At 41.6% G+C, this 26,917-nt stretch overlaps 1 protein-coding gene across 1 annotated transcript in view; it reads right to left on the bottom strand.

Moving 5' to 3' along the window:
• Positions 1-26,917, bottom strand: part of UBR1 (ubiquitin protein ligase E3 component n-recognin 1) — a 596,438-nt gene that overhangs the window by 278,564 nt on the left and 290,957 nt on the right. Inside the window, 4 exon segments of the mRNA XM_029598685.1 lie at positions 10,685-10,784; positions 16,577-16,731; positions 17,636-17,684; positions 18,345-18,447. Coding sequence (XP_029454545.1) covers positions 10,685-10,784; positions 16,577-16,731; positions 17,636-17,684; positions 18,345-18,447 — 407 coding nt within the window.

Raw genomic sequence — 26,917 nt, 5'->3', positions numbered from 1 at the left:
TGGGAATGTCTTTTTTTCAAGCACAGAGGTTAAAGAGGCCTTTTATAAATCTTCATATAATAGATTGATGAGATATTGGTTGAGTATCCAATGTCTCATCAACTGTGATAAACTGCTATTGCACTTATGTGTGCTCTCACCGAATTAAACTTCAATCCAGAATCTAATAGTTCCATCAACTACTGAAGAATACGAGATGTTGAAAAGATCTAGTTCATGACTAGAACACCATAATGAAAAATGTTTCCATTTAAAGATATAGGAATGTCTAGTGGTAGGTTTTCTTGCTGCTAGAATCATTTGTCTTAATTTCTCTGGACAGGGCATATGCTGTACTAATCTTCTTTTAACATCCATGTTAGAGATAACGAATGGAAATGTGGATATAGAAGAGTTCCACTGTTCTGCGTAAGGACAGATGGAAATATTTCAAGATGAATTGGAGGTAGTATTGCCAGTTTTTGTAACCAGGGGAACTATATCTGATGTGGCCAAAAGGTTGCAATTAGAATCATCTTTGCTTTATCTTTTCTCGGTATTAATGGAATAGGGGGATGCATATAGAAGATGTGCATCCCATGGAAAAAGGAAGATGTTAGACACTAGTGCATTATGAGTATTTTTTTTTTTTTTTTTTGGCAAAACAGGTGAAGCTTGTTTTCCAGTGGTGCAAAAAGATCCATCTTTGTGCTCCCCAGAATCAAAATAGAAGTTTTTATTGTGTCCAAGCAAGAGAGCATTCATGAGCTTGGACTCAACAGCTTAACTTATCCATTAGATCATTCACTTGGCAGATATTACCACTAAATATATCTTCCTGTTTACCACTCATTTCAATATGATGCATGCTTCTTTGCAGAGAACTGCTGAACCCATGCCTCCTTGCTTTTTTATGTAATACATAGCTACCTAATTGTCTATTTATATCTGGACTATTTGATTTTCTAATCAATTCTTGAATACTTGCAAGTATTGAATATGGCTCAGAGTTCTAAAAAAGTATGCGGTGGTTTTTCTCCTGAGTAGTCCCTGTTACCTGGAAACATAGGGCATTGAGATGTGCCCTTCAGCTTTGAGTGGATGCATCTGTTGTCAAAACTAGATTGGGATGGGGGTTAAAATCTCATCCACATAGAAGATTGATGAGTTGAGTCCACCAATGCAAAGCATGAACAAGCAATCTTATGATCTATAAATTGAAAAGTAGAGGTCGGGTATGGTGATTCAAACAATGTTTTAGATACCACAGGATTTGTTTCATGTATCAGCAATTCCGATCAATCAATCCACATACACTAGCCCAAAAAAACAAACGTAATTTGGGGACTACCAAACTTAATCCCAAAACACCAAAAAACTCTCGTCACCCAGTTGTCTATTTTTTAAAATATGTATCAGCAAATTTCTATCACGCCATAAAGTTTCTTTGTAGGACCCTCTAGAGTACAGTTTATATCACCCACAAACTGCGTTCTCACATAGGTCCAACTTTACTTTATTAATCCCAGATATATTTATTTTATATTTTGTCTTAATAAAAGCTTTATCTATATATATATATATCTATATATATATATCTATATATATATATCACTGCTCTCAGGTCCAATCAGAGCAATATCTTTAGATGACTATTTCTTTTTATAAGAAGGAAAGAATTCAAAAATAACTTAGCTTGCAGTTACACTCAGATCCTAGCCTCCTAGTCCTACAAAGAAACTTTCTGGCATGACAGAAATTTGCTGATGCATATTTTAAAAAAATTAAAAAATATACAACTGTGTGACGAGTTTTTGGGTGTTTTGGGATCATGGCAGCACATTCTACTCACACCAGAGAGAGAGCCTTCTCCGTCGCTGGCCCCACCCTCTGGAACTCCCTCCCCACCCTCCTACGCCAAGAGACATCCCTGCAAATTTTCAAGAAAGGAGTCAAAACATGGCTATTCCGACAGGCCTATCCCGACACAAACCAATTTAATTTCTCCCCAGCCCCCCCTGTTCGAACCTCTCCACCCCATCCTATGTTTTCCCCCGCCTCCCCCCGCACCACCCATGGATACCCTAGAAGAAACAACATCCCCCCCCCCTACTGCTTAATTTATCTCTTTTTGATCATGATCGGTTAATGCGTCCTTTTGTAAGAAATAGTATTTTGTCCTAAGGTTACATTGTTATGGTTTTACTTTTATTTTATTCTTTGTACATTGTTTTACTGTTTTATTGTATCGCCCACCTGAGTTCTTTGTAAACCGGCATGATGTGCTGCACGAATGTCGGTAAATAAAAGTTAATAAATAAATAAATAAATAAATAAATGTATAAGCAAGCCAGAGGGTCCACATGTACAGTTGTTGCCATATGACCTAACAGTTTCAAGAAAAATCTGGCTGCCACACTTGACCATTTGGCTAATATATAAATTAACTTAACCTTTCTGATCCTGCTCATTGAAGGAATTATTTCCTGATGCCCCTTTTTACATATGTTAGTTAACTAGACCCAAATATGGTATAAAAAATTTGCAAGTAAATAAAAGTATATGAAAAAATGTTCCACTTGTGGAACGTTGGTACCTAAAAGGTTAATTACATTTTTCCTTCTTTGCAAAAGTGTAAATGCTTTGCCCTAGTCAGTATTTCTGTATATACCTATAAACTCCAGTTGATTTGACAGAATTAAACGGCACATTTCATAGTTGATTAGAAAACCTGTCTATTGAAGTGTCTGAATTATGAAGTTTGTTGTTCTCTTGGCTTGCTCCAGAGAATGGTCCGATATGAAACAATCGTCTAGGTATGGAAATAGAAATACAATATTCTTTCTAATGTGGGCAGCAACTACTGCTATGCATTTTGCGGGGCTGCTGATAATCCAAAAGGCAGTACACACTACTAGTAATGTTCCTGATTCACTTCAAACCATGGGAAATTTCTATGGTTCCTATTAATACTTACGTGCATATAAGCACTTTTTTTAGTCATCCACCAGTTCCCCTTTTCTAGATGTGGTAGTATCATTATCCCAGGACAAGCAGGATGATAGTCCTCACATATGGGTGACATCATCAGATGGAGCCCTGGTACGGAAAACATCTGTCAAGAGTTTCTAGAAACTTTTGGCTGGCACTGTGGGCCTACTGAGCATGCCCAGCATGCCATGATATTCTCAGCCACAGGGGTCTCCCTTCAGTCTCGTTTGTAGCTAAAAAAAAAAAAAAAAATTGTATCGGACCCAACTCCGCGGGGAGGCGGGTGGGTTCTGTGAGGACTACATCCTGCTGTCCTGGGATAACACCTATTACAAGGTAAGCAATTTTGCTTTCTCCCAGGACAAGCAGGATGATAGTCCTCACATATGGGTGATTAGCAAGCTACAGGTTGAGTCATTCTTACGTTATACCAACAGCATACAACTTGTGCAACAAGCACAACAACTGGTGTACTGCTGAAAAAAATGAGGCAGACTGAATCACAGCAGGATGGATGTAGAAGGAGTTGGAGTTATACTGGAAATAAGTTCAAGACAGCTTGTCCAAAGGCTGAATCTTGTCGTCCTTCTTTGTCCAGACAATAATGAGCTGCAAAGGTGTGACGGGAACTCCATGTTGCAGCTTTACATATGTCTAGGATGGGCACTGAACGATAATGTGCTACAGTTAGTTTGCAGCTGGGAATTATTCTGCTTTGACATTACGTAATACTGACAGGCTGTGGGAGGCACCCTGGTATTTATGGCAGAGCCTGTCAAGTTTTGCTCTGTCTCCATCTGCTGGTGCGGGGGCAAAACCCAGGAGTCTGGACTGATCCTTGGTACTACAGGGAACCCTCGGGTCACTACCCCCAACATGGAACCGGACCCAAAAACAGAAAGACAGTGATAAGGACCTTCACGGACCAATGAATTAGAGCAGAACTAGAAAACAGCGGACTCTCCAACTTAATGCAGAAGTGGGCGGGACTCTGGACTGATCCTTGGTACTACAGGAACGAAAATTATCGAAGGTAAGACCTAATTTTCTTTTCCCTGTACGTACCGGATCAGCCCAGACTCCTGGGATGTACCAGAGCTTAAACTACTTGGGATGGGACCCGGAGAGGCCCGCTCTCAACACGCCTGCTCCGAAATTGCCCTCCCTGGAATCCTGGACATCCAAACAATAATGACGTGTGAATGTATGCAACGACTTCTAGGTCACTACTCTGCAAATCTCTTGTGGAGAAATCTGATGACACTCCGCCCAGGAAGCCACCTGGGAATGTGTAGAGTGTGCCTTCAGTCCCAAAGGCAAAGGCTGACCATCTAAAAGGTATGCGGAATTAATGGCCTCCTTCAACCACCGTGAGATGGTGGTCTTGGAGGCCATATTACCCTTTTTGGGACCCTGCCAGAGAACGAAGAGATGATCCGAAACCCGGAAGCCATTAGTAACTTCCAGATAGCGTTGAAGGACCCTACGCACATCCAGTTTCTTCAAGTCCTTGAAAAAAGAATCAGACCTGTCGAGCTGCGAAAACGCCGGAAGCTCCACCGACTGGTTCAAATGAAAAGAGGAAACCACTTTTGGTACTTTTGGCAGGAAGGAGGGAACCGTCCGGAGACTAACTCCGGACTCAGCGATCCGCAAAAATGGTTCCCTACAGGACAACGCCTGAAGCTCAGAAACACACCTAGCCGAAGTGATTGCCACCAAAAAGACTACCTTCAACGTTAGATCCTTCAGGGTCGCCCTCTTCAGTGGTTCAAATGGTGGACCGCACAAGGCCTTTAACACCATGTTTAAGTTCTAGGAAGGACAGGGAACAAGCAGCGGTGGACGTAAATGCTTTACCCCCTTAAGAAAACGGACAACGTCTGGATGGGAAGCCAGCGACCCTCCTTCCACTGAACCACGTAAACAACCGAGAGCAGCCACTTGCACCCTCAACGAACTACAGGACAGGCCCTTGGCCAAACCATCTTGAAGGAAGGCTAAAATCTCGGACACAGACGCCAGAGTAGCTCGAATCACCCGAGATACACACCATGATTCGAAAACCTTCCAAACTCGCACATATGATAAGGAAGTCGAGGTCTTGCGCGACCGCAGAAGTGTGGAGACCACTGCATCAGAACAGCCTTTACCTCTTAGACTGCGCCTCTCAAATGCCAGGCCGCTAGACAGAAGCGATCTACCTGATCAAAAGAGACAGGCCCCTGATGAAGAAGATTCGGCAACGCCAGAAGATGCAGAGGTTCCTCTAATGCCAGGTTGAGAAGATCTGCAAACCAGGGACGCCGTGGCCACTCGGGAGCCACCAGAATCACCTCCGTAGGGTGACTCTCGATTCGACGCAAGACTTTGCCGATCAGCGGCCAGGGGGGAAAGACATACAGAAGGATCGACTTTGGCCAGGGTAGAGCCAAGGCGTCCACCCCCTCCGCCCCCAGTTCCCTGTGGCGGGCAAAGAAGCGTGGAGCCTTAGCATTCTGAAAGGTCGCCATCAGATCCATGGCTGGTTGTCCCCATCTGTCGCAGATTAGTTGGAACGCCCTATCCTCCAGTTCCCATTCTCCGGGATCGAGTTGATGCCGACTCAGGAAGTCTGCATGAAGGTTGTCTACCCCTGCCATGTGAGACGCGGCGATGCTGAGAAGGTGCCGCTCTGCCCACTGGATCAACAGTCGAGCTTCCAACACCACCGGGCGACTCCGGGTCCCCCCTGGACAATTGATATAGGCTACCGTTGTCGCATTGTCGGACAACACCCTGACCGCCTTTCCTTGAATCAGGGGCAGAAAGGCCCGGAGTGCCAGACGCACCGCCCTGGTCTCCAAACGATTGATGGACCAGCGGGACTCTAGCGTGGACCAGAGACCCTGAACGGAGTTTTGTAGACACACCGCTCCCCAACCGGAGAGGCTCACATCCGTGGTGACCCACCGTCCAATCCGGCGCCACCAGAGAGACACCCCCCCCCCCGAGATCGTCCGAACGCAACCACCATCCCAGGCTGGACCGTGCTACCTCCGTTAGAGGCAACGGAAGATGGAACTGTTCGGAAACCGGACTCCAGCGGGAAAGCAATGCCGATTGCAATGGACACGTGTGCAAAGGCCCACAGGACCAACTCCAGGGTCGATGCCATTGAACCTATCAACTGCAAATAGTCCCAAACCGTCGGAGACTGGTTCTGCAGTAAGGCCCTGACCTGGTGCTGTAATTTGAGACTGCGCTTGACGGACAGAAAAACCTTGCCCTGTCGAGTGTCGAATAAAGCTCCCAAAACTTCCAGCGACTGAGGTGGTTCTTGGCTGTATTGACTACCCATCCTAGGGAGCGCAACAACTGCAGCACCATTGAATCGCCAAATGACAAAGCACCTCGGACTTTGCTCGGATCAACCAGTCATCCAGATATGGATGGACTAACAGACCCTCCCGGCGCAACTGCGCTGCAACCACCACCATGATCTTGGTGAAAGTCCTGGAGGCCGTAGCCAGACCAAATGGTAACGCTTGAAACTGATAGTGTTTCCCCAAAATATAGAACCTGAGGGACCTCCGATGATCTTTCTGGATTCCGATGTGGAGATATGCCTCCGTGAGATCCAGCGAAGCCAGAAACGCCCCCAGTCTCACGGAGGCAATCAAGGACCTCAAGGTTTCCATGCGAAAACGTGGTATCCGGAGACATCTGTTGATGCCCTTGAGATCTAGTATGGGCCGGAAGGCCCCTTCTTTCTTTGGAATGACTAAGTATATGGAATAGTGTCCGCTTTGTTGCTCCAAGGCGGGAACAGGAACAATTGCCCCCAGGTGCGAGAGAGGCGTGCGGCGCCCGAGCCGCAAGCCGAGCAGGCCAACCCACGTGGCATGCTCGGCGCTAGGGAAAAAAGAACCAAAGAAAAACTCACCGAGGAGGAGAAGGGAAGAGGGAGGGAAGGAAGACGCTGAATCGACCGCCGCCTGAGCAAACTTAAAAATCGTCTCTTTTTTTTTTTTTTTTTTACCTGGAGCTGTCCCTCGCCGTGGTTCTGAAGCGGTCTGGCTGGGGTGAGTGAGCCAGGCTCCCCGTATCACCCCGGCTGGGCTGTACACAACCCCCTGGGAGTGAAGGACCGGCTCTACAAACAGCTTCTTCCTTACTTCTTTTTCCAGATTTTTTTTTTCAACTTATTAGAGAGAAGAAAGCCACACACAAAAATAACCTGACTAAACACCCTTTTTTTTTTTTTTTTTTTTTAAATCAAATCAGACTGTGGGAGAAGCACCCGACCATCTGCTGGAGACAGAGTAATACTGACAGGCTGTGGGAGGCACCCTGGTATTTATGGCAGAGCTTATCAAGTTTTGCTCTGTCTCCATCTGTTGGTGCGGGGGCAAAACCCAGGAGTCTGGACTGATCCGGTACGTACAGCGAACCTCCAATTTACACTGCAATATTTGCACTCGCTCCTCTACCCCTGTGATTTGCACCTCAGTTTCCACAATCCACTTCAAATGATCTGTAAGTAAGGATTGAATATCAAATCTAGAATGCAATTTACTCAGTTTTTCACCCATCGCAGACAAAATCATTGTCACTATATCTCTGGGCTCCCCTGCCAAAATCTGCGGTGACAAGAGGTTTACTAGCATTGTCGGCCATCTTACTCACCACCATCAGTCTCGGCTTCTCTTACCAAATTGCTTTTGTGACCATCAATAGCTATAAATTGCCAGAACAAAACAGTACCAGACCTTTACCAGTCCTCAGCATTGCATGGAAAATATTAAGTTCCGATATTCACCACAATAAAAGGTCAATGGGATTGGATATAGGGAGTGCAGCCCTGGAGCAGCATGTCTGCACGCTCTCACCACATCACGTGACCTAACATTTTTAAATTCAATTTGGATAAGATATGTCTTCTGGTGGTGAGGTAGTTCTCTTAGGTTCTGGTGGCAGATGTAATAGAAAATCTGTACAACTTGTTACAGAGCAAAGAAATGGTAAGCCAAGAGAAGAGAAGTAATCTGAAACTAGTACCAGAGTTTCTTTAGATGGATGTTCTTGTCTAGAAAAATGTTTCTTCATGTAATTGTGATGTTTGTCTTTGGAACAGTGTTGAGAGAGTTGGAGGTCCAGCTAGTAAAGTTTTCATATATGAATGAATGAATTCCAATAGCATCTTCTGTATGAAGGGGTGACATTCTGAAGAAATCGAATGTTGAGTTGTGGTTGAAGCATCAGGTTCGGGGTCTAAAATCAATTGTCAAAAGTAGAAACTTTATTGCTCCTATTGCATCAATGCTGACAGATTTCTGCGCTTTAGCCAATAGTGCCAAGGCAGATGGCGAGGATGGTGCTGAAACTCTGAGGAGTTTTGGCACAGATGCTCCAAGGACTTTTAGCACAGACTGTGCTCTGAAACATTTTGGCCGTGAAGAGATAGTTGACTTTGGTGCTAATGTATGCTGGCTGCAGTGTTTCTTCAAGATTCATGGGGCCAATGGCAACCTCTTCCATGAAGTTTTATGTTCCATGCAGGAACCTGAAGAGCTGCAACCCTGATCTTTTGACTCTGATCTTTTTGATTTTGGTACATATCTCAAAGACCATCTTTTGTCTTTGTCTGATAGAGAAAATACCAATATTCATCTCCATTTAACTATCCTCAAGGGGGACCATCCTGCCACATCCTGAGCAGCTAGATATAGATGCTTGGGGGCCTTCACATAAGGCATAATTCATAAAGATCCAGGCTGTATATGTTATGCCAGTATTGTGAACATTGTTTAAAAGGTGTTTTATCCGTTCTAGATTTTTCTCACATCATGCAGCGAAGGAAACTGTAGCAAGGTAACAGGAAACCTTTTTTTTGTTTTTTTTGGAGGCTTGCAAGGAAAGAATAATTAAACTGACAAATGAAATTAAAATATTACGTAAAAGGAATCCACAAAAGCACAGCGGCCACTTTAAGAAAGATTTTCCACATCGAATTGGCTCAACAGAAGGAAAAATTGAGGACTGCAAGGTGGTGTCTGTGCAGGAATTCCCTTGCATGCTAGAGAGTAATTTTTCAGTGTCAGCACCATCAGATGTGATTACCAACTTGTGTGGGTGGATTTGTCCTGCTTGTCCATGGAGAAACACAAATTTACCAGCATAGAAGTTTCAATTTATTGCACCCTTGGGTGGTAATTTTAAACTCCATCCCCACCCCCAGAAAAGTCTGATTTTTACCTGTGGGCAGGCATAACTTGTGCAACAAAGGTAGGGGGGGTTTAGATAGGGCCAGGGGGGGGGGGGGGGGTTAGGTAGAAGGGAGGGGAAGGTGCGGGGGGTGGAAGGAAAGTTCCCTCCGAGGCTGCTCCAATTTCGGAGCGGCCTCGGAGGGAACGGAGGCAGGCTCTGCACGCGCAGGCTGCCGATTTTGGGCAGCCTTGCGCACGCCGACCCCGGATTTTAATGGCTAAGCCCGTATCTGTTGAAATCCGGCGTACTTTTGTTTGTGCCTCGTGCGCGAACGGGGGTACGCGCAAGCCCCTTAGGGAATAGCCACTGCTATTAATTGCATCAGTAGCATGGGATCTTCTTAGTGTTGGATAATTGCCAGGTTCTTGTGGCCTGGTTTGGCCTCTGTTGGAAACAGGATGCTGGGCTTGATGGACCCTTGGTCTGACCCAGCATGGCAATTTCTTATGTTCTTATGTACTTTTCCTTTAAAATTATCCCATAAAAACTACATAAGTGGAAACTCCTCCCAACCCCTCCCCTGGGAAACACTCCTCTTACTGTACATTCATGTGCATTTAGCGCAGGCAAATTTCTAAAAGCCAATTTCCATGGGTAAAGCACTGATTACTCACAGAAATGGTTTTAAAAATTACCCTTTCAGGGAGCAATTTTCTAACATTGTGCATAAAAACATGGCAAATATACACATAAGTTACATAATTTTTCAAAGTGGACTTGCAAACAAACTACTCATACAATTTATGCCTAAATTAATTGTACAAATTTTGTGTGACCATTTTCATGCATATTTTTTAAAATCCAAATGTATGCACTTAAGTTCAAATGCCTCCCCAGATATGCCTACTCACATTCCAAGTATATTTATGCACTAACATGACTCATGCATATAAATTCATCCACATAGTGGGAGGGCAATTTTGTAAAAGGCCAATTTTGTAAAAGGCCATTTGTTTGCGTAAAACACCGTTTTAATGGAGAAACACTTCAAAAATTACCCTTTGGGCTGAATTTCAAAACCATTCTTGCGTATGTATGCATGTAACTCAGCTGGGGTGGAGATGGAACTTGCATGCACACTTTTTGATTATAAAATGTATGTGATTAAATTTGCAAGAACAAATTGCACACTTGAAGAAAAGTGTAACTTTGTGTGAGTTAATTTCTACATGAACTAAGCCAATTACCTGCAAATTTTCAGAGCAAGTTTATGCTCATAAGTTCACTTTGAAAATAGAGTGTAAATTCTGTAAGGAAGAGGTATGCACAATCTTTACCTGAATATATAGTTATAAAATACTTCTCCTTATGCATACATTCAAACTAGTTCAATTAGCATTTTAAGGATGCAATTCAGTCTGGAATCAAGAATTATTTCCATTTGATAATCTTTAAAATTGCAGTCTTTGTGGTGTAGGAATAGACTAAATAAAAAATGTTAATTGTCCTCAGTTACCATACTTACTCGATGCCTTGTGATAAAAGTCGAAAGTCACTTCTTCCTCGGAGGCTTTCTGCAGCTGTTGCCTTTCTTCAAGTAAACCAAAAGTTATAAGATGAAGCACCTGGGATAAGAGAAAAAAATTAATCCTCAAATAAAGAATTTTAATGACTTTTTTTTCAGCCTGACATTGCCATTTTTTTCCTTTTTTTTTTTTCCCAGCTCAGTCATAACATAGTAGCATAATAATGACAGCAGAAAAGGACCAAATGATCCATCATAGATAGTAATGACGGCAGAAAAGGACCAAATGGTTGTATCTGCTGTGCAGGTTTCTCTTTTACTGGATGATGAACATTCTTGAAAACTCAGCTAGTGCTGCTTCGCATGTTTTGCTTAGAGACAGATGTAGAAGCAGTCCTGTGCTTTTTCCCTTAGGTCTGTGTGTCAGTAACCCAAACCATAAAAGTCAGGGCCCGTACTGGTTGTCGTCCAAATCCAATTCCACACCCCCCCCAAAAGCGGAAAGCGATGTTGCAGTTGCGTCAAAAGCATCAAGGTTTATTAGCTAAGAATAGTAATCCCATGCTTCTCTTAAAGGTAATAACTGTTGCTCCGTGCAGTTATTCCCAAGCCTTATGATAACCCAAAAAAAAATTATTGTTAGCAACATTTTTACTAGGGGATGAGTTTTCTTGAAAATTCAGACAGTGCTGGCATGTTTTGCTTATGGACTTGGTCTTAGAAGCAATCCTTACTTTTTCACTTATGTCTGTGTATCACTTCCCCAGATCGTAAAAGTCAGAGCCCATGTTGATTGTCATCTGAATCCAACTCCTCTTCCACCCTCTCACGCCCACCCTTCCCCGCCACCATTGGCAGAGCAGAGAGTGATCTTGTAGTTGGTTAAGGGAAATAATCCCTTGCCTTCTGTTAAGGATAGTAATTGCTGTTCCGTGCAGGTTACCCCCCATTTTATCAGTTCTCCGGACTGTAAAAGTCAAGGCCCTCATTGGTTGTTGTCTAAATCCAACTCCCCTTTTCCCTGAATCAGAATGGAATCTAATGCCATGAGCTTTCATTCACAACTATCTGGGAATTTTCCCCTTATCTTAAGAGACCTTCCTTCCCATTGTTCCTAATTTGACCTTTGCAACCATGGTGCTGAGGCTGGAAGCCATGCCCAGGGTTTCTTCGGAAACCCTGCATCGTAGGCTTTAAATCCAGCCACCAGGTATCATCCATAGCAATATTCAAGGGCTGTGAACACTACCTCCGCTAAAGGACAACACCTTTTATGTACTAGAAAATACAAGTGTAGCTTTACAATACAAAATAACACTTTAGATCATTGCACATTAATACCAGCCTTCTACAACACTGTAAAATACAGAATACTCTGTGTACTAATAACTAAGGGGTAGATTTTATAAAGTTGTGCACACGCGTACTTTTGTTCGCTCACCAGTCACGAACAAGAGTACGCGGGATTTCAATAGATACGCGCGTAGCCGCGCGTGTCCATTAAAATCCGGGGTCGGCACGCGCAAGGTTGCCCAAAATCAGCAGCCTGCATGCACTGAGCAGCGCAGCCTGCCTCCATTCCCTCCGAGGCCGTTCCGAAATCGGAGCGGCCTCGGAGGGAACTTTCCTTCGGCCTCCCCCGGCCCTATCTACACCCCCCCCCCCTACCTTTGTTGCGAAAGTTACGCCTGCTGAAGGCAGGCATAACTTGCGCGCACCGGGCCGGCTGCCGGCACGCCATGTTCTGGTCCGGAGGCCACGGCCACGCCCCCGGGCCGGAACCACGTCCCCCGATGACGAGCTGTCGCGGCACGCACCCGACACGCCCCCCCAGGAAAGCCCTGGGACTTATGCGCGTCTCGGGGCTTTGCACATGCCGGAAGCCTATGCAAGATAGCCTCAGCGCGCACAGGGGGGGTTTGGGGTAGGTTTTCGGGGGTTTCGCATATAACCCTCTGAAAATCTACCCCTAACTGTTTAAAATCAAACTGACAAAATATTAATACATACACTACACTTGCAGATTTAGGGGTCTACTTATAAAAGTATGTTCTAATTAGTGCATTAATGTGGTATGTGCTGGTTTAGTTTTATGATTATATTTAAAAAAAATTATTTTGGCAGGCTCCAACTTGTTGTAGTTTGATGATATTAGGTACAATGCCTCTTCTCCTCTGTATGTCTGCCATGTTTTGTTTGTTTTATGACTGTATTCCTGTATGCTGCCTTGAGCTATGGACCAAAGTGCGGGATATAAATCTTTTAAATAAATACATTTAATATTCACAAAACATGCTCCGGCAAAATATAGCACAGCATGTTAATTAAAAAGTGCAAAATCTGCATTAACTGCTACAACCACTAAGTTACATTCCAGTACTATGTAAATAGTTTTCCTTGTTTTTTGTTCTCATTCCTAAAAACCTTTCAAGCCTCTTATCTTCTCCCAGTTCCTCCTCCCCTGTTTTATTGTAACTTTTTTGCTTCTTGTCACCTGTTAAATGTTCTAGGTTATCACCCCCTTGTTTCCTGTAAACCGGCATGATGTGATCCTATCATGAATGCCGGTATAAAAAAGCTTTAAATAAAAAATAAATTAATTAATGCAATAATTTATTAAATGTAGTTAAGTTTTAGGTATTAATGTAGAGGCATTAATATTGATGTTAACACAATTGTTTTTCTCATGGTAACTGATGAGGAAATTTGCAGTTTTGCATCTCATCTTAAAATTGCAGGCTAATAATTTAGTGTGCATTAATGCTTGCATAAGTCTCAATTCTCGTAGTGTCTATTCAGCAACCCTGCAAAATGTCAGGGTTGCTGCAAAATGGCTGCTGAATAGACGCTATGAAAATTGAGACTGTGCCAAACAAAGTACGTTGGCATTAATAAAGGAAGCCCCTGACGTGTCTTCGAAACATGGTGCCATGTCAGGCCAGCAGTAGACTATGAGTATGATTAATGGGAAGTAATCTGTTTCCCTTACATTTTAAAAGTAACAAAAAATTCTTAAACATATTATATATATGTTATACCAATATTGTATTGGGTGGGAACTATTTATATAGATATTTTTTTCTGTCTGCCTTTGTTTTGACTATATATATACTAGCAACTGTACCCGTTCTACGCCTGGGCGGCGAGCCTTTTTATTGGCACATATGCTCTTGTATGGAAGCGTTAGCTGAAAAAGAAAAACTAAATTGTTTTCACCCAGGGCAAGGGACTTGGAGGCACATTTGCTAAAGCCAGGGCTCGCAAAGTTTATTTACCAAGCTGTCTCTCGCACTCCCCCACACCCCCTTCTCCTCTCTCACACACACACACATTCTCTCTCACCGGTAACCCCCTCCCCTCATATAGGCTCCCTCTCTCTGAAACCCACATTCAAGCATCCCCCCACACCCACCCTTCTCTTACCTCCCATGCTCTCTCATACCCTCCCACCCCCCCTCTTACCAACCATGCTCTCTCTCACCCTCCCCTCCCCGACACACATTCTCTCTCACCGGCATGCCGCGGGACCCGCACCATTTGCGGCGAACATGAAGGCCCGGCACGCCATTCGCAGAGAAGATGAAAGTCCGGCGCGCCAATTGCGGAGAAGATGAAGGCCCGGCGCGCCGTTCGCGGCACACGGGGGCCTTCCATTTTCGCCTTAAGCAGAAAATAGCAAGGGAGACTCTGGCATGTTTCGAACGGAGTGCGTCCCGCGGCACACGCTCCATTCGCCGTGAAGATGAAGGCCCGGGCGCCGATCGCAGCACACGGGGGCCTTCCTTTTTCTGCTATTTTCTGCCTGTCCCGCGATGGCCGCTGTCCTTCCGGTTTGAATAGGAAGGACAGCGGCCATCGTGGGACAGGAAGTGAAGGAGGAAATCTGCGAGAAGGAGGAATTCTATGCAAAATCTGCATTCCGCAGTAGCACTGAATTCCCCCAGGAGTACCTCTTGTAGCTGGTGTTGTGATATGGCCGCTGTATGGCGTGTTGGAGCCGCCTGCACCATCTATTGGCGGGCTTGGGAACAAGCGTGAGCACTGATGGACAAACTACCAAGCCCGATATATTATGGATAGTCATTGTGAAGTATGTATGTATGTATAGACTAAACATGCCTCATTTTCATTTTCCAGATTTGAGATGCTAAAGGAAGGAAGGCTGCTGTCAGAATAAAATTGAAGGTTTAGAAAGTTTGAAGTTTACAGCCGTTTTGATGCCCATTGATAACTGAAATCTCTAGCATCATATAAGGCAGTATAATAGGTCCAGCTTGTTTTCATTTAAACTCAGTCTCCTGATGAAGCCCTCTGGGTGAAAAAAAGGACCCTTTGTCAAGAGGAGTTGTTTAAAGTTGTGCCATCGGGGCATTTAAGAACTCAAGCAATCACTGTTTATGAAGAGTTGTTACTCACAGCCTCTAGACCTAAAAAGACAATGCTGTATGTGTGGATATAGAGAACATTATGAGCTCTTAACCCTGCATTGGAGTACTGACTGTTCTAAAGTCTGTGATTTTGTTTGGACTGTGACCCCTTTGAGGATTAAATATTATAATTGTTTTCTTTTAAAAACATTTTTGAACAGAAAAAAATAAAGGTTATACTAATTTTTTATTTTTCACTATGCTGGCATAATATTCGATTTTTGCAGTAATAAGATTTTTTTTGTATGATCAGGATTTAAGTTTGAATTTGCTCAATTCAATTTGCTTAAGTTTAGTCTATACATGAGGGTTCTTGTTCTGTCAATGTGAAGTATACAACTACCTGAACACCTGATTGCATTTGTACACTGCCTCATTTTCTCTCTCTACATACTCATTCTCTACACAGTAATTAAAAAAAAATCTGATTATAAAGTTATAAACTTTTCAATCACTTGGCATATCTATTTCTTTTTCTTTTTGTGGGACCTTCTTAACATCCAGCAGATACTCTGCTATTTTTAACATTTCCACCACTTCCGGTGATATGTAAGGTCCCACGAAAAGAAAAAGAAAAAGATATGCCAAGTGATTGAAAATTTATAACTTTATAATCAGATGGTTTTTTGAATTACTATTGTAAACCGCCTTGGTGGCTTTGGCTGATTTATGTGGTATACAACATTTTTAAATAAATAGTCTTAGTATCCCACCAAAAGTTGTCCTGTAACAATCAACACAAAACACAATCAAAACACTTTTTTCAAGGGACACAAAGACAACAATTTTCTATGTATTTTCTGTGGGAGAGCACATGTACATGCCTAACACATGCTTCTAAACATCGTCCGGCCTCTGTGCAGATAACATTACAAACACAGTGTAACCATGTGTGTATGTTTACTGTGTAGAGAATTAGTATGCAGAGAGAGAGAAAATGAGGCAGAGTACAAATGAGGTACAAAAGAGGTCAGAGGGAGTGACTACATATCTAATGGTCTTTTTTCCTAATCATTTTTTATGGGCCCTTGCATTAGCACATGCATTTAATTACTAGAAAATGAATTTAATTTGAACAAAACTAATCTGTAGAAGTACACAGGAGGAGTCCAATTTGGAAGCTTCTCTTACATATTGTGTGATGGGTGATATGATAACATTGGCGTGATTCTAACAAAAATATTTCTTTGGGGAAAATAATTTTATTGGACTAAAAAAATGTTCATTATAAAAAATGCATCTAACATCACCTAATGATACAAAAGAAAAGGCTTTCCCCAAGACAGAACCTTAAAAAAAAGTGTTATGTAACCATACCAATAAGTGTAAAGCTATAGTTAATAACCACATAGGTCAACATGCTAAATGCTTTCCTGTATAGGATATAAATAGGTTCATTAAACAACATTTTGAGCATTGTTACTGTAAATCAGAAAATTGCCACAGTTTCTTCAGCATTTCATACCATCTGGATCATGGCTTCGGTCCATGATGTGGCATCTAACTCTACTACCCTCTGCAAAATAGTCCTGAGGATATGCATCATGATATCACAGTGCAGCAGGTTCACTACATTGCTGAAAGCAGGCATAAATTCAGGTGGTGGTGGAGGTGGCAGCACTGAAAAACAGGTTTAAATTAAAAAAAAATGAAGTTTAGAAGAAATGTGGTAGAAAATCTCTCCATTGTTACCAAGTTTTAGCCAGCAAGATTGTAGTGGTTTAAAGCAGAGGTACCATCTACTTGCAACAAAATTCTAATTTATAAGAACAACCCTTAGGGGGTCATTTTCAAAGGAGTTATGCATGTAAATGTGACATACTATCGTAGCAATTTTCAAAAGCTATTTACTCGAGTAAAGTGCACTTACTTGAGTAAATCCTATGGACAATTCAATGGCATATATTGTAGCAATTTTGAAAAGCCCACTTACTTGAGTAAAGTGTATTTACTCGAGCAAAAACCAGTTTTGCTCGAGTAAATGCTTTTTAAAATCTACCCCTTACTGTGGTAAAAGCAAAACTGCCACAACATTTTTCTGAAATAGCCCCCTTTAGTTATCTAGGAGCCAAGTTCATGTTTCCATCTATTATTCATTATGTCTTGAACTGCTAAGTGGCAGTCACTTCAAAAGCAGCAACTAATATAGTAGTTCCCAAATGGGGTCACAAAATTATTGAATGGAATCAGAAGAAACAGAAACAGGCCCCACATCACACTCTCCAGAAATACACATGTACTTTCACTTTGAAAACTGGGGCAAATTCTGCAGACAGTGCACATATGCACCAGATCTTAAAATTGACCTCTTTATGTTTGGGTATTTCTCACAGCTATAGCACTACAGTATATACATTACGGATATACAGAGACTACTACAGCAGAACAACATGTGCAGTTTCTCACTACAACCATTTTTATAGTACATTTTTAGCTTTTAGAAGATTAATTGGTAGAATTTTAATTCTTCACATCAAGGCAGATATTTCAGCCAAAAGAAAGACTCTCAGTTCAGCTTCTTTACCTTCATCGCTGTTCTCCTGCTTTCTCCTTTTCTTCTGCGTATGTTCAGCCTATAAGATTAGAGAGTTACTGAAATGTTATACAAAAAGCATCTGAATGGCACAAGCAGACATGACATGGAATAGTCATGTGCTCTCACACAAGTTTCCTCCCTTAGCAGAAAACATTTGCAATACAAAAAAAGTTACATAAATTGTGGCCTTTGGAATGCAATGAAGACAAGAATGAGCATAGGGAGGATGCAGATTAATCCCCACAACTTTTCTATACAAGCCTGTGTTTTCTGTTTGGGTACAGCTTAATAACAAAACTGTCCAATCCGCACTAGCTTAACACTGGTTTGAAGTCACTTTGTTTTTGTCAAAAAGTAATTATAAAGTTAAAAAAAAATACTCTTCCTGTTAACACACTTCTACAATAGGGTTAACTTCTAGGTAAACTTGCTCCTCAGCAACCAGCTGCCTTTCCTATCCAGGCCCTTCCTTTGGTGGTGCAGCAGAGGAGAAGGGCCTGGACTAAACATACACAGCTTTCTTGTAACATATGTAGTTTTGGTTTCTCCCCTGTTACGGTACTATTGGTTCACAGGAAGGAATTAGGAAAAATGAGATAATAAAAAGTATATATAAATAAGAAATTCAAAATGAACCTACCAGTACTATAAATAAAATGTTTTCATCCTCTTTGCCCCAATATCTCACATCTCCTACCTTGCTGTGCTGTGTCTTCGTGTAGTGATAAAAGAACAAGTTGAACTGATTCTGGTATTGCTCCTTCAGCTCATAGACTCCGTGGCCAGACACACCTGGCTTCCTGCGTAGGCAGTAATAGGATGTAGATTTTAAATAATTCTAGAAATACATTCCATTCTTCTGAAATATCCTATGCTACCAATTATCATGATTATTGTTATTTATTGTTAAACTTCAATTTATATTAAAACATAGGGGGAGCAATTATCGAACTGCTTACATTGCTTCAAAGTTTATGAATATATATTACCTATGATCTTTGCACCACTTTTCAAATGGAAAGTACATGCATAATTTCACTTTGAAAACTGCCCAGGGAACAAAGTATCTGTGGACATTTGTGCCTGTTTTTCTGCGCATACTTTATGCATGAAAAATAAAACACATAACAGAGCCTTACAAAAGTCTTCATTCCTTTGTACATGTTTTACATTCGGCGTCTATAAAATACCAATCAAAATGCATAGGGAGGATAACTTTAAAATGAACACATACCCATACATACAGCTATATGGATATGTGCATGCATGTACATGTATTTTATATCATGCGTGCAAATGTGTGCACATTATATAAAATATGCTTAAATCTACCCAAGAATATGTTCGTGTATCTAAAAGATATGCGATGTATATTTTCAACATAGCTGGATAAGAAGAGGGTCTTGAGACTTATCCGACTAAGTGGCAGCAAAGGCACCACTTACCTACAGAAGTCAAAATTTATCCAGATGTTTATGGAGAGCGTAAAAGGAGGGTTGAGCTTATGATGAAGCTTTTGCAGCGTACTCATCATTACCTTCTGTTTTACGCTGCATTTTTCCCTAGGCTCCTCAAGAATCTACTGGAGGAGATGTAAGATGGAGGGGTCCTTTTTCCACATGTGGTGGGAGTATCTGCTGGTGGCATCTTTTTGGCAGGGGCTGAAGAGGATAGTGGAAAAGATATTGGGGGGAACCTTACACCTCTCTGCTGAGCTCTGTTTGATGGCAGGTGGGAGGCCCAGAGGCTGGTCACCACTAAATGCATTTTGGCTGACCACTTAATCCATGTGGGTAGATTCACTATTGCCATATCGTGGAAATCAGCCCCTTCCCTGGCTACATGGCATAAATACATACATGAGATTGCACTTATTGAAAAATTGACATTTTTGTTAAAGCATAACGAGTCTATGTACAATAAAATACGAATACTCTTTGGGAAAGTTGAATGGTTCAGGGGCTTCAGCTCAAATTTATTTTTGCTCTCCCTTTGGTTAGGTTCTTGCATAGTTCTTTCATACTCCTGTTATGTATCTATATACTTCTGTTCTCTAGTATTTTTCTCTGTTTTGTATTTGAGATGTTTATTTCTGCATATAATTTTGTTATGTGCAAGTGTGGGATCATCTAGATTCCACCTTGGACCTTTGTGTGTACTTTTGACAATATTGTGTGCAACCCTTGGTTAAAATAAAGTTTTAAAAAATATATTAATACAGATAAATGATGCAAATCTTCTGTATGTGAATATTTGTGCTCCTAGTTTTAAGCATTTACATGTGTAGATTTCACTCACATATTTTCCTTAGCATTTGTTGGCTTTTACGCATGTAAATCAAAGTTTATAATGAGTGCGTGAATGAAATGACCAGTTTAATCAAACAATTAGTCCACTAGTTTGCCCAGTTTATCTCTGGATCATCAAGACCTTCCTGGATTTTCAGCCTGAACTCCCCCCAGTTTATCTTGACCCCCTCAATCCCAGTCAATATTTGGCTACACAATATAAAATAGCAATTTATACACAAATGTTGGCACTGCCCAGAAAGCCCGCCTCCTTTTTGGTTTTTTTAATAAAAGCAAATTCATGCACCATTACTTGCATGCATATGTTTGAGGTTTATAAAATAGCATTTATGCAAATGTGTGCTATTTGTGTGCATACCTAATTTATGCGCTTGCAACTCTTTGAAAATTCACCTTTAAGAAAGGTGTTCGTTTCACAACATACTTTACACTTACGTTATGAAAAGTATAGAAATATTCCAAAAGTATTTAAGAAAAAAAAAATTCAAAGTCTTGATTTTTTAAGTTTTCATATTCCTTGACTCACTACTTTTTGGAAACCCCTTTTGCAGCAATAACAGCCATGAATCATTTAGAATAAATGTCTACAAACTTTGCACAGTGGGATAGTGCATTTTTCCCCATTCTTGACAGACAAGCAAACAAACTTCCCCACACAAAGGTATACCTGATCCTGGCATGGCATGGCATAACAACATGTGTGTGTGTGTAGATTTAAGTGTAAACTTTTTAAAATCAAAAGCATGTAAACCCAAATTCCCCTCCCCTCACCACAGAACACCTCCTTTTTCCAAAGTACGTATGAAATTAAGTTGTGTACATTTTGCTTGCATACAAAGATGGGCACATTTTCTAATAAGTCATTTATGTACATAAAATTATTTTATGCTTGTAAATGACTTTGAAAATAGCTCTCTATATATAGACATGTTTTGGGAATATGTGTGGGTGATGTATTAATATTCAAGAAAGTGATATGGCTCTCAAAATACTTTGGTCAAAAACAATTAAAAAACAAAACAAAACACTCCTCCACTTGGAAAGACTGCAGACCCTTGGATCTAGAATTTTCTAAAAAGAAACTAAATGGTATCCAGGAAAAAAAACAGGTAGGAACAGCTGACATGGGGCAGGGAGAGGGGAGGTGGGAGTCCACACACTTCAGCTGACCTGCTACCAGGTGAAAAAAATAGAACAGGGAGGCAGACACTGAGCCTACCATGGAGACAAGTCTCTGACAAAGATGAAGCAGAGTCTCCTGATTCCTGCAGCCATTAAGTTAAGTTGATGCCTTAGATCACTGGTTCCCAACCTTCTATGTATCACAGGCTTTTCTCCCACAAGTTTCTCTCATAGGGTTTTATATTCAAAAGTACCCAGTGTTTCCTTTGAGCTAACTCCCCATGTAATTCTCACTAGATACCCCACAAAAGAGTTCCTCCAAATATTACTCTCCCTTTGTTTATAAATGTCTGAATTCCTGCAATATTTATCAAAGCACTTCAACTCCACAGCTTCTTTAAATGCCAGCACAAAGTCTTTTTCTTTTAATCATCTAAGGCAGCGGTTCCCAACCCTGTCCTGGGGACCCCCCAGCCAGTTGGGTTTTCAGGATATCCACAATGAATATGCATGAGAGAACTTTTCTCAAAGGAAACACTGGGTACTTTTGAATATAAAAAACTATGAGAGAAACTTGTGGGAGAAAAGCCTGATACATAGAAGGTGAAAGGAAAAGAGAAAAGAGAAGGGTTATTCCCCCTGCAACACTACTGAGAGACTGCCTTAATATAGAAAGGGTTTTGCCTAGTTTAAGCTATACTACCAAAATATATGCAGGGAGAAAAGAGTGCAGCACAGTTGAGGGATTCTCTTGATTGATATGGAAAGTTTGACTTTGTTAAAAGTACACTACCAAAGTAATAAGGAAACTACAGCACTGTGACACTGGTGTCTAAGTACTTTGTATGCTTATTAACCAGGGTAAACAAAGCTTTAGACATTGTAACACAACTGTTATGAAAGCCAGGCATTTAAACTGCCCATGCTGGGTAACAGTAATGTGGAGGCTAAAAGGTGGCAATACTCACATTGATAGGTTTGTAGGTTTACATCCAGGATGTTATGTCTGCTTTTTAAATGTGATTTGTATCTGGAAAGCTAAAGTCCTGTATTCAGTGAAGGTAATGTGGGAGGGAGCCCTGTAATTAACACAGAGGGATCAAATTAAGGCTGCCCCTTAAAACTATTTAACTTCTGCACTTAAACTTGGTGGAGACTCTGTTAAAGAATTAAGCTTGAGTTTAGGAATTGTGATGTTGTTTAGTGGGAAACTGGAAAGAAATCATGTAATGGAATTTCATCAGAGTGACTGATATGATGTATACTGATGTATACTCTGGAAAGCTGGTAAATGTGGGGAGTTTGGAAGATAGCCTTTAGTTGGGTAATATATAAAATAAATTTCAAACTGCTAACTGACGAGTTGATGTTGTTAAAGGTACTGAAGGGAATAAAGGAAGGTTGCTCTAGAGCAGTGGTTCTCAACAGGTGTGTCGGGACACACTAGTGTGTCGCGAAGTCCCAGAAGGTGTGTCGCAGAGCCAGCAGAAGACTGATCTTTCCTCATCAATCTGGGCAGGAATTGGCTGACTTCTCTTTCATTGGGTATGACAGGAAGCTGCTCTTGCTTCCTTCTCCTCTTCTTGGCCAGTAGGAGGTTGCTCCCTCCTCCTTCACCCAGATCAGAGCGTAATATCACCAACTCCTGTTCATATGGGCCTGGCAGAACACCAACTTTATCTTCCCCTGCCTGGCCTGGCAGTGAGGCTGCTGATACTGTCTTTACCCTATAGGGCCTGGATGTGAAAGCAGAAGCATAAGGGAGAAATGTGCCTGCTCTATAGATCTGCTGCCTCCTCATCTTCCTCTCCTCAATCCTTCTTGCCCTCATCTGCTGCTGATAAAGAGGGAGGGAAACTTTGGAATGGACTGAAGACTTTTCTGCTGGCTGGGAGCCAGGAGGAGGGGGAAATGTACTGGACAAGAAGGCGTGAAAAGATTAGAGATGTGCATTCGTTTATCACGAACACATCTCTAGAAAAGATAGGAGTTCAAGAGTCTGCTGGGCAGGAAGGCATGGGGAGATAGGGAGTCAGGAGTCTGCTGGATAGGAAGGAGTTGGGAGGAAGGAGGTTGGGGTTGATGGGTAGGGAGAGGTGCAGGAGGGAATGGTTGAGGCTGCTGGGCATGGAAGAGAGATGGAAGTGGAGAGAGATGGGAGGTGTGGGGCTGCTAGGTTGGGGAGAGGGCAGCGGGGAATGGGGGGATGCTGAGCAGGAAGGGGTAAGAAAGAGGTGGTCAGAGGTATTCTGGGTAGGGAAGGGGAGAGGAAAGGGCAAAAAGAGTTGAACAGGGGAGAGAGGGAACATGGGGAAGAGGACGTGGGATGGGAGGTATCGGGAATGTTGGACAGGGATATTAGCATGTGAAGGGATGACTGAGTAGTTGGGAGAAGTGAGGGTTGATGGGGGCATGGAGGGGAGTGACTGGGTCACTCCCCTCCAGTTTTGAGAATATTCATTCCTTCTCTCTTTGAACTTTGCTTAGTGTAGGTGGAAATATATATTTTTGTTTCTAATCTCCAGTTTTGCACTGCATGCAGAAGGAGGTCTTGGGGTTTCCACGTTTGTAATTTGTGGACTTTTATTCTATATTTGGTGAAGGCAGGTCTGTCTGTGTTCTGTCTATGTACTGAGATGAGGTACTTGACTAGAGGTTTGTATCAGCCTTATTTGTTGTATTTTCTCAATATTATATTGCACTGGTGGTGAGCTGCTGCCTTTTCATGGGTAGGCTATTGCTATTTCATTTCTTGGAGTTAGTGCTGCTGAGGTATGGCAGGTTTGATAGACATGTACAGAGTGGGATTTGTTTGTATTATTTTGCAATGCACCTGGTAGTAGAGGAAGTTTGTGATGCTGTTAAGATGACACCAGAATTAGAGTAGATCTTTTTTTGTATGGTGAGCTGTACAGGGAAATGTCTTAGTTTTGCTCTGTTAGGAAGTGGGGGACTCCTGTGGATGCAGGGCATATGCTTATATTTAGTCCCATGATGGTCATGTGTTCAGTGTGTCACGCATGTAAGCATCGTCTCTCAGGTGTGTCCTGATAGAAAAAAGGTTGAGAACCACTGCTCTAGAGAGCTTAAACAGGGTGTAACGAAGGCATTGTACTTATTCCACATGACCTCCAAGCCATGAGACATGGCTAGAGAGGAAATAGGCAGAACTCTGGCATACTTATCCTATAGGCACTTCAACTTCTTAAAACCACAGGCACACACCAAAGCACGAATCCCTGAGCCAGACTACAGAAAGTGGAAATCAGAACCCTGTCCAAGCCCAAGACAGGAATGTTGACACAGGCAGTACTGGAACGTGGGCATACCCCTGAGAGAGCACATGAGCAGCAGCACCACAGCAAAATGAGCATCTCTCTTTGTGTCTGAGAGACTGTGTGTGTGTGTGTCTGTATCTGTTTGTGTTACTGCGTATGTGTGTCTTGTTAAAACAGAGAGTGACTGTGTGTGTATTTCTGTGAGATAGTTGGCCTTTTCTTTCAGATAGGTGTGGGGGGAGGCATCCAGCCCCCTCTTGCTCCTCCCAGCTTGGGAAATGATTGGCGGCTCTCTACATCTGTGAATTCTGGTTTTATGGCTCCTGATGTGTGACAGGTTGGCCATCCTTATACTATAGGCTATTGAGGTATGGGAAGGCCTTCTAATTGTTGTTAAGCTGCTATTAGCACTCAAATGGAGGAGTTATGCATGTAACTATTAGCATATATATAAGTAGTATCTACTCACATACATGCTATTTTATAATCAACATTCTTTAAGTGCAAAGTTTTGCTTCTGTGTGCCCACACTGTTTAAACATGCAAAAAGGGGGTGGGGCCAACATATACATGCTTAAGTTGCATTTAAAAGATGCACAGGTTGATTTGTCAAATTACTTGTATAATTTTACACCTACTAATTATTTTCCATAAGCGATATTAAATATGTTATGTACTACTGGCTGAATGTGAGTTCTGGGATCAGTTCAGACTGAAGAACCAGGAGGGTCTCAATGACCTGGAAAAGGACTGGGCAAACCAGTAGAGTAACTGCTAAAACTGGCAATGATAATTATGTGTAAAATATATACGCATATATTTTTCAAATAGATAAGAGAAGTACGCACTTTCAATGCATTACACGTATTTATGCATAAGCATACATATGCACATATGCTGTATGGAGAGGCACGCGTATTTTGTGATACACATAGGTTATAAAATACTATCGTAAATCTACTCAATTGTTCATTGTACACCCCTTGTTTTATGAAAACCGGCATGATGTGATTGTATCACGAATGCCGGTATATAAAAATCTTAAATAAATAAAAATAAATAAATAAATACATGGCTATATATATATATATATATATATATATATATATATACACACACACACACACACACATATATGCTGCTGCGTGCAGTTATTTGAAAATTATCCTCCCTCTGAAGTAGTCTTCAATCTGGAATTAGAGAGATTTAACAGGTACTGAAGTACAACTGAAGTAGGATACACAAATCAAATTTTATTTTGTGCTGTACACAAAACAGAAAATATTTTCCATTTAAAGTTGTAGGACTTTCTAGTTAAGGTTTCCCTTGCTGAAAGTATGACTCCATTACTTCTAAAGGTAACTGTATCATGAACTAATTGGCTTTCAACATCCAGGCAATAAGAACCATAGATCGAAGTCATGGGGGGAGAAAAGTTCTGCTGTAGTGTGTGATTAGTGCTGGGAATAATCCATATTAAATGATTTGAAAAATAGCTAGGCATTGAAGACATTGAAACCATTCTTGGCCAAAAAGGTGCTATCAAGATCATGATGCCTTTGTCTTTGCTTAATTTTTGAAGCATTTTGGCTATGAGCGGTACTGGAGAGAAAGCATACAGAAGACCTTGATTCCATGGGATGAAAAATGTATTCATCACCAATTATTTGCTAGTGTTCTTGAAAAGTAAAGGGATACCTTGTGGTTGAGTGGTGCTTCGAAAATATCTATTTGCAGACTTCCCCAAAGATAAAAAAGCTATTGTGTTATAAGGTCATCTAATGACCATTCATGTGGCTGTAGTTGCTGATTCAAAGAGTCTGTCATCTGATACTGCTTGCCTAAAGATGAATGGCATTGAGGAATACATTTTGCAAAACTGCCCGATTCCAAATCTTGCATGTTTCCACCAGAGTTGGGAAGATCCTGTCCTTCACAGGGCCAGATTATTTAAGGCTTTTCTCCCATTTTGTGTCTATGGGAAAAACCCATAGTGAATCAGGTACATAATTTGTTAATGTAGTACATTGCTACTTTATTCTCTGTTGGGACTTGTACTGTTTTTCCTATTATCTATGGTTTGAAAACTTTAAATCACAGAAGATTGTCCTGAGTGCTAGCAGGTTTATATGGAATTTCTGCTCGTGTAGATTCTAAGTCCCTTGAGAACAAATATTGTTCAGATGTGCTTCCCATTCCTGAATGGAGGCATCCGCAGTTAATATCCATTGTATTTGAGGGGGATGAAAGTTTGCCCACAAGGAAGGCTGAATCAATTGTTTCAAAGAGAGAATGAGGGTTTTTTTTAAAGTTGCTTTGCGTGAGACAGCAGTTGTGAATGCAGATTCCACTGGGTTTTTACATGCCATTGAACTTGTCTCATATGAAGATGAGTGAAAGAAATAACATGTACATTTGCTGCCATGTGACCTAACATCTTCATGAAAAGACATTATGAAACTATTGTCTAATTGGCAAAATTGAACTAAATTGTCCATTCATTGACAAGGGAGGAAAGCCTTTCCTTTATGGTATCCAATGATGCACCTATGAATTCAAAA

The sequence above is a fragment of the Rhinatrema bivittatum genome, chromosome 4 (assembly GCF_901001135.1).
Source record: "Rhinatrema bivittatum chromosome 4, aRhiBiv1.1, whole genome shotgun sequence".
NCBI lineage: Eukaryota > Metazoa > Chordata > Amphibia > Gymnophiona > Rhinatrematidae > Rhinatrema > Rhinatrema bivittatum.
This window is presented reverse-complemented; position numbering and strand designations above follow the sequence as displayed.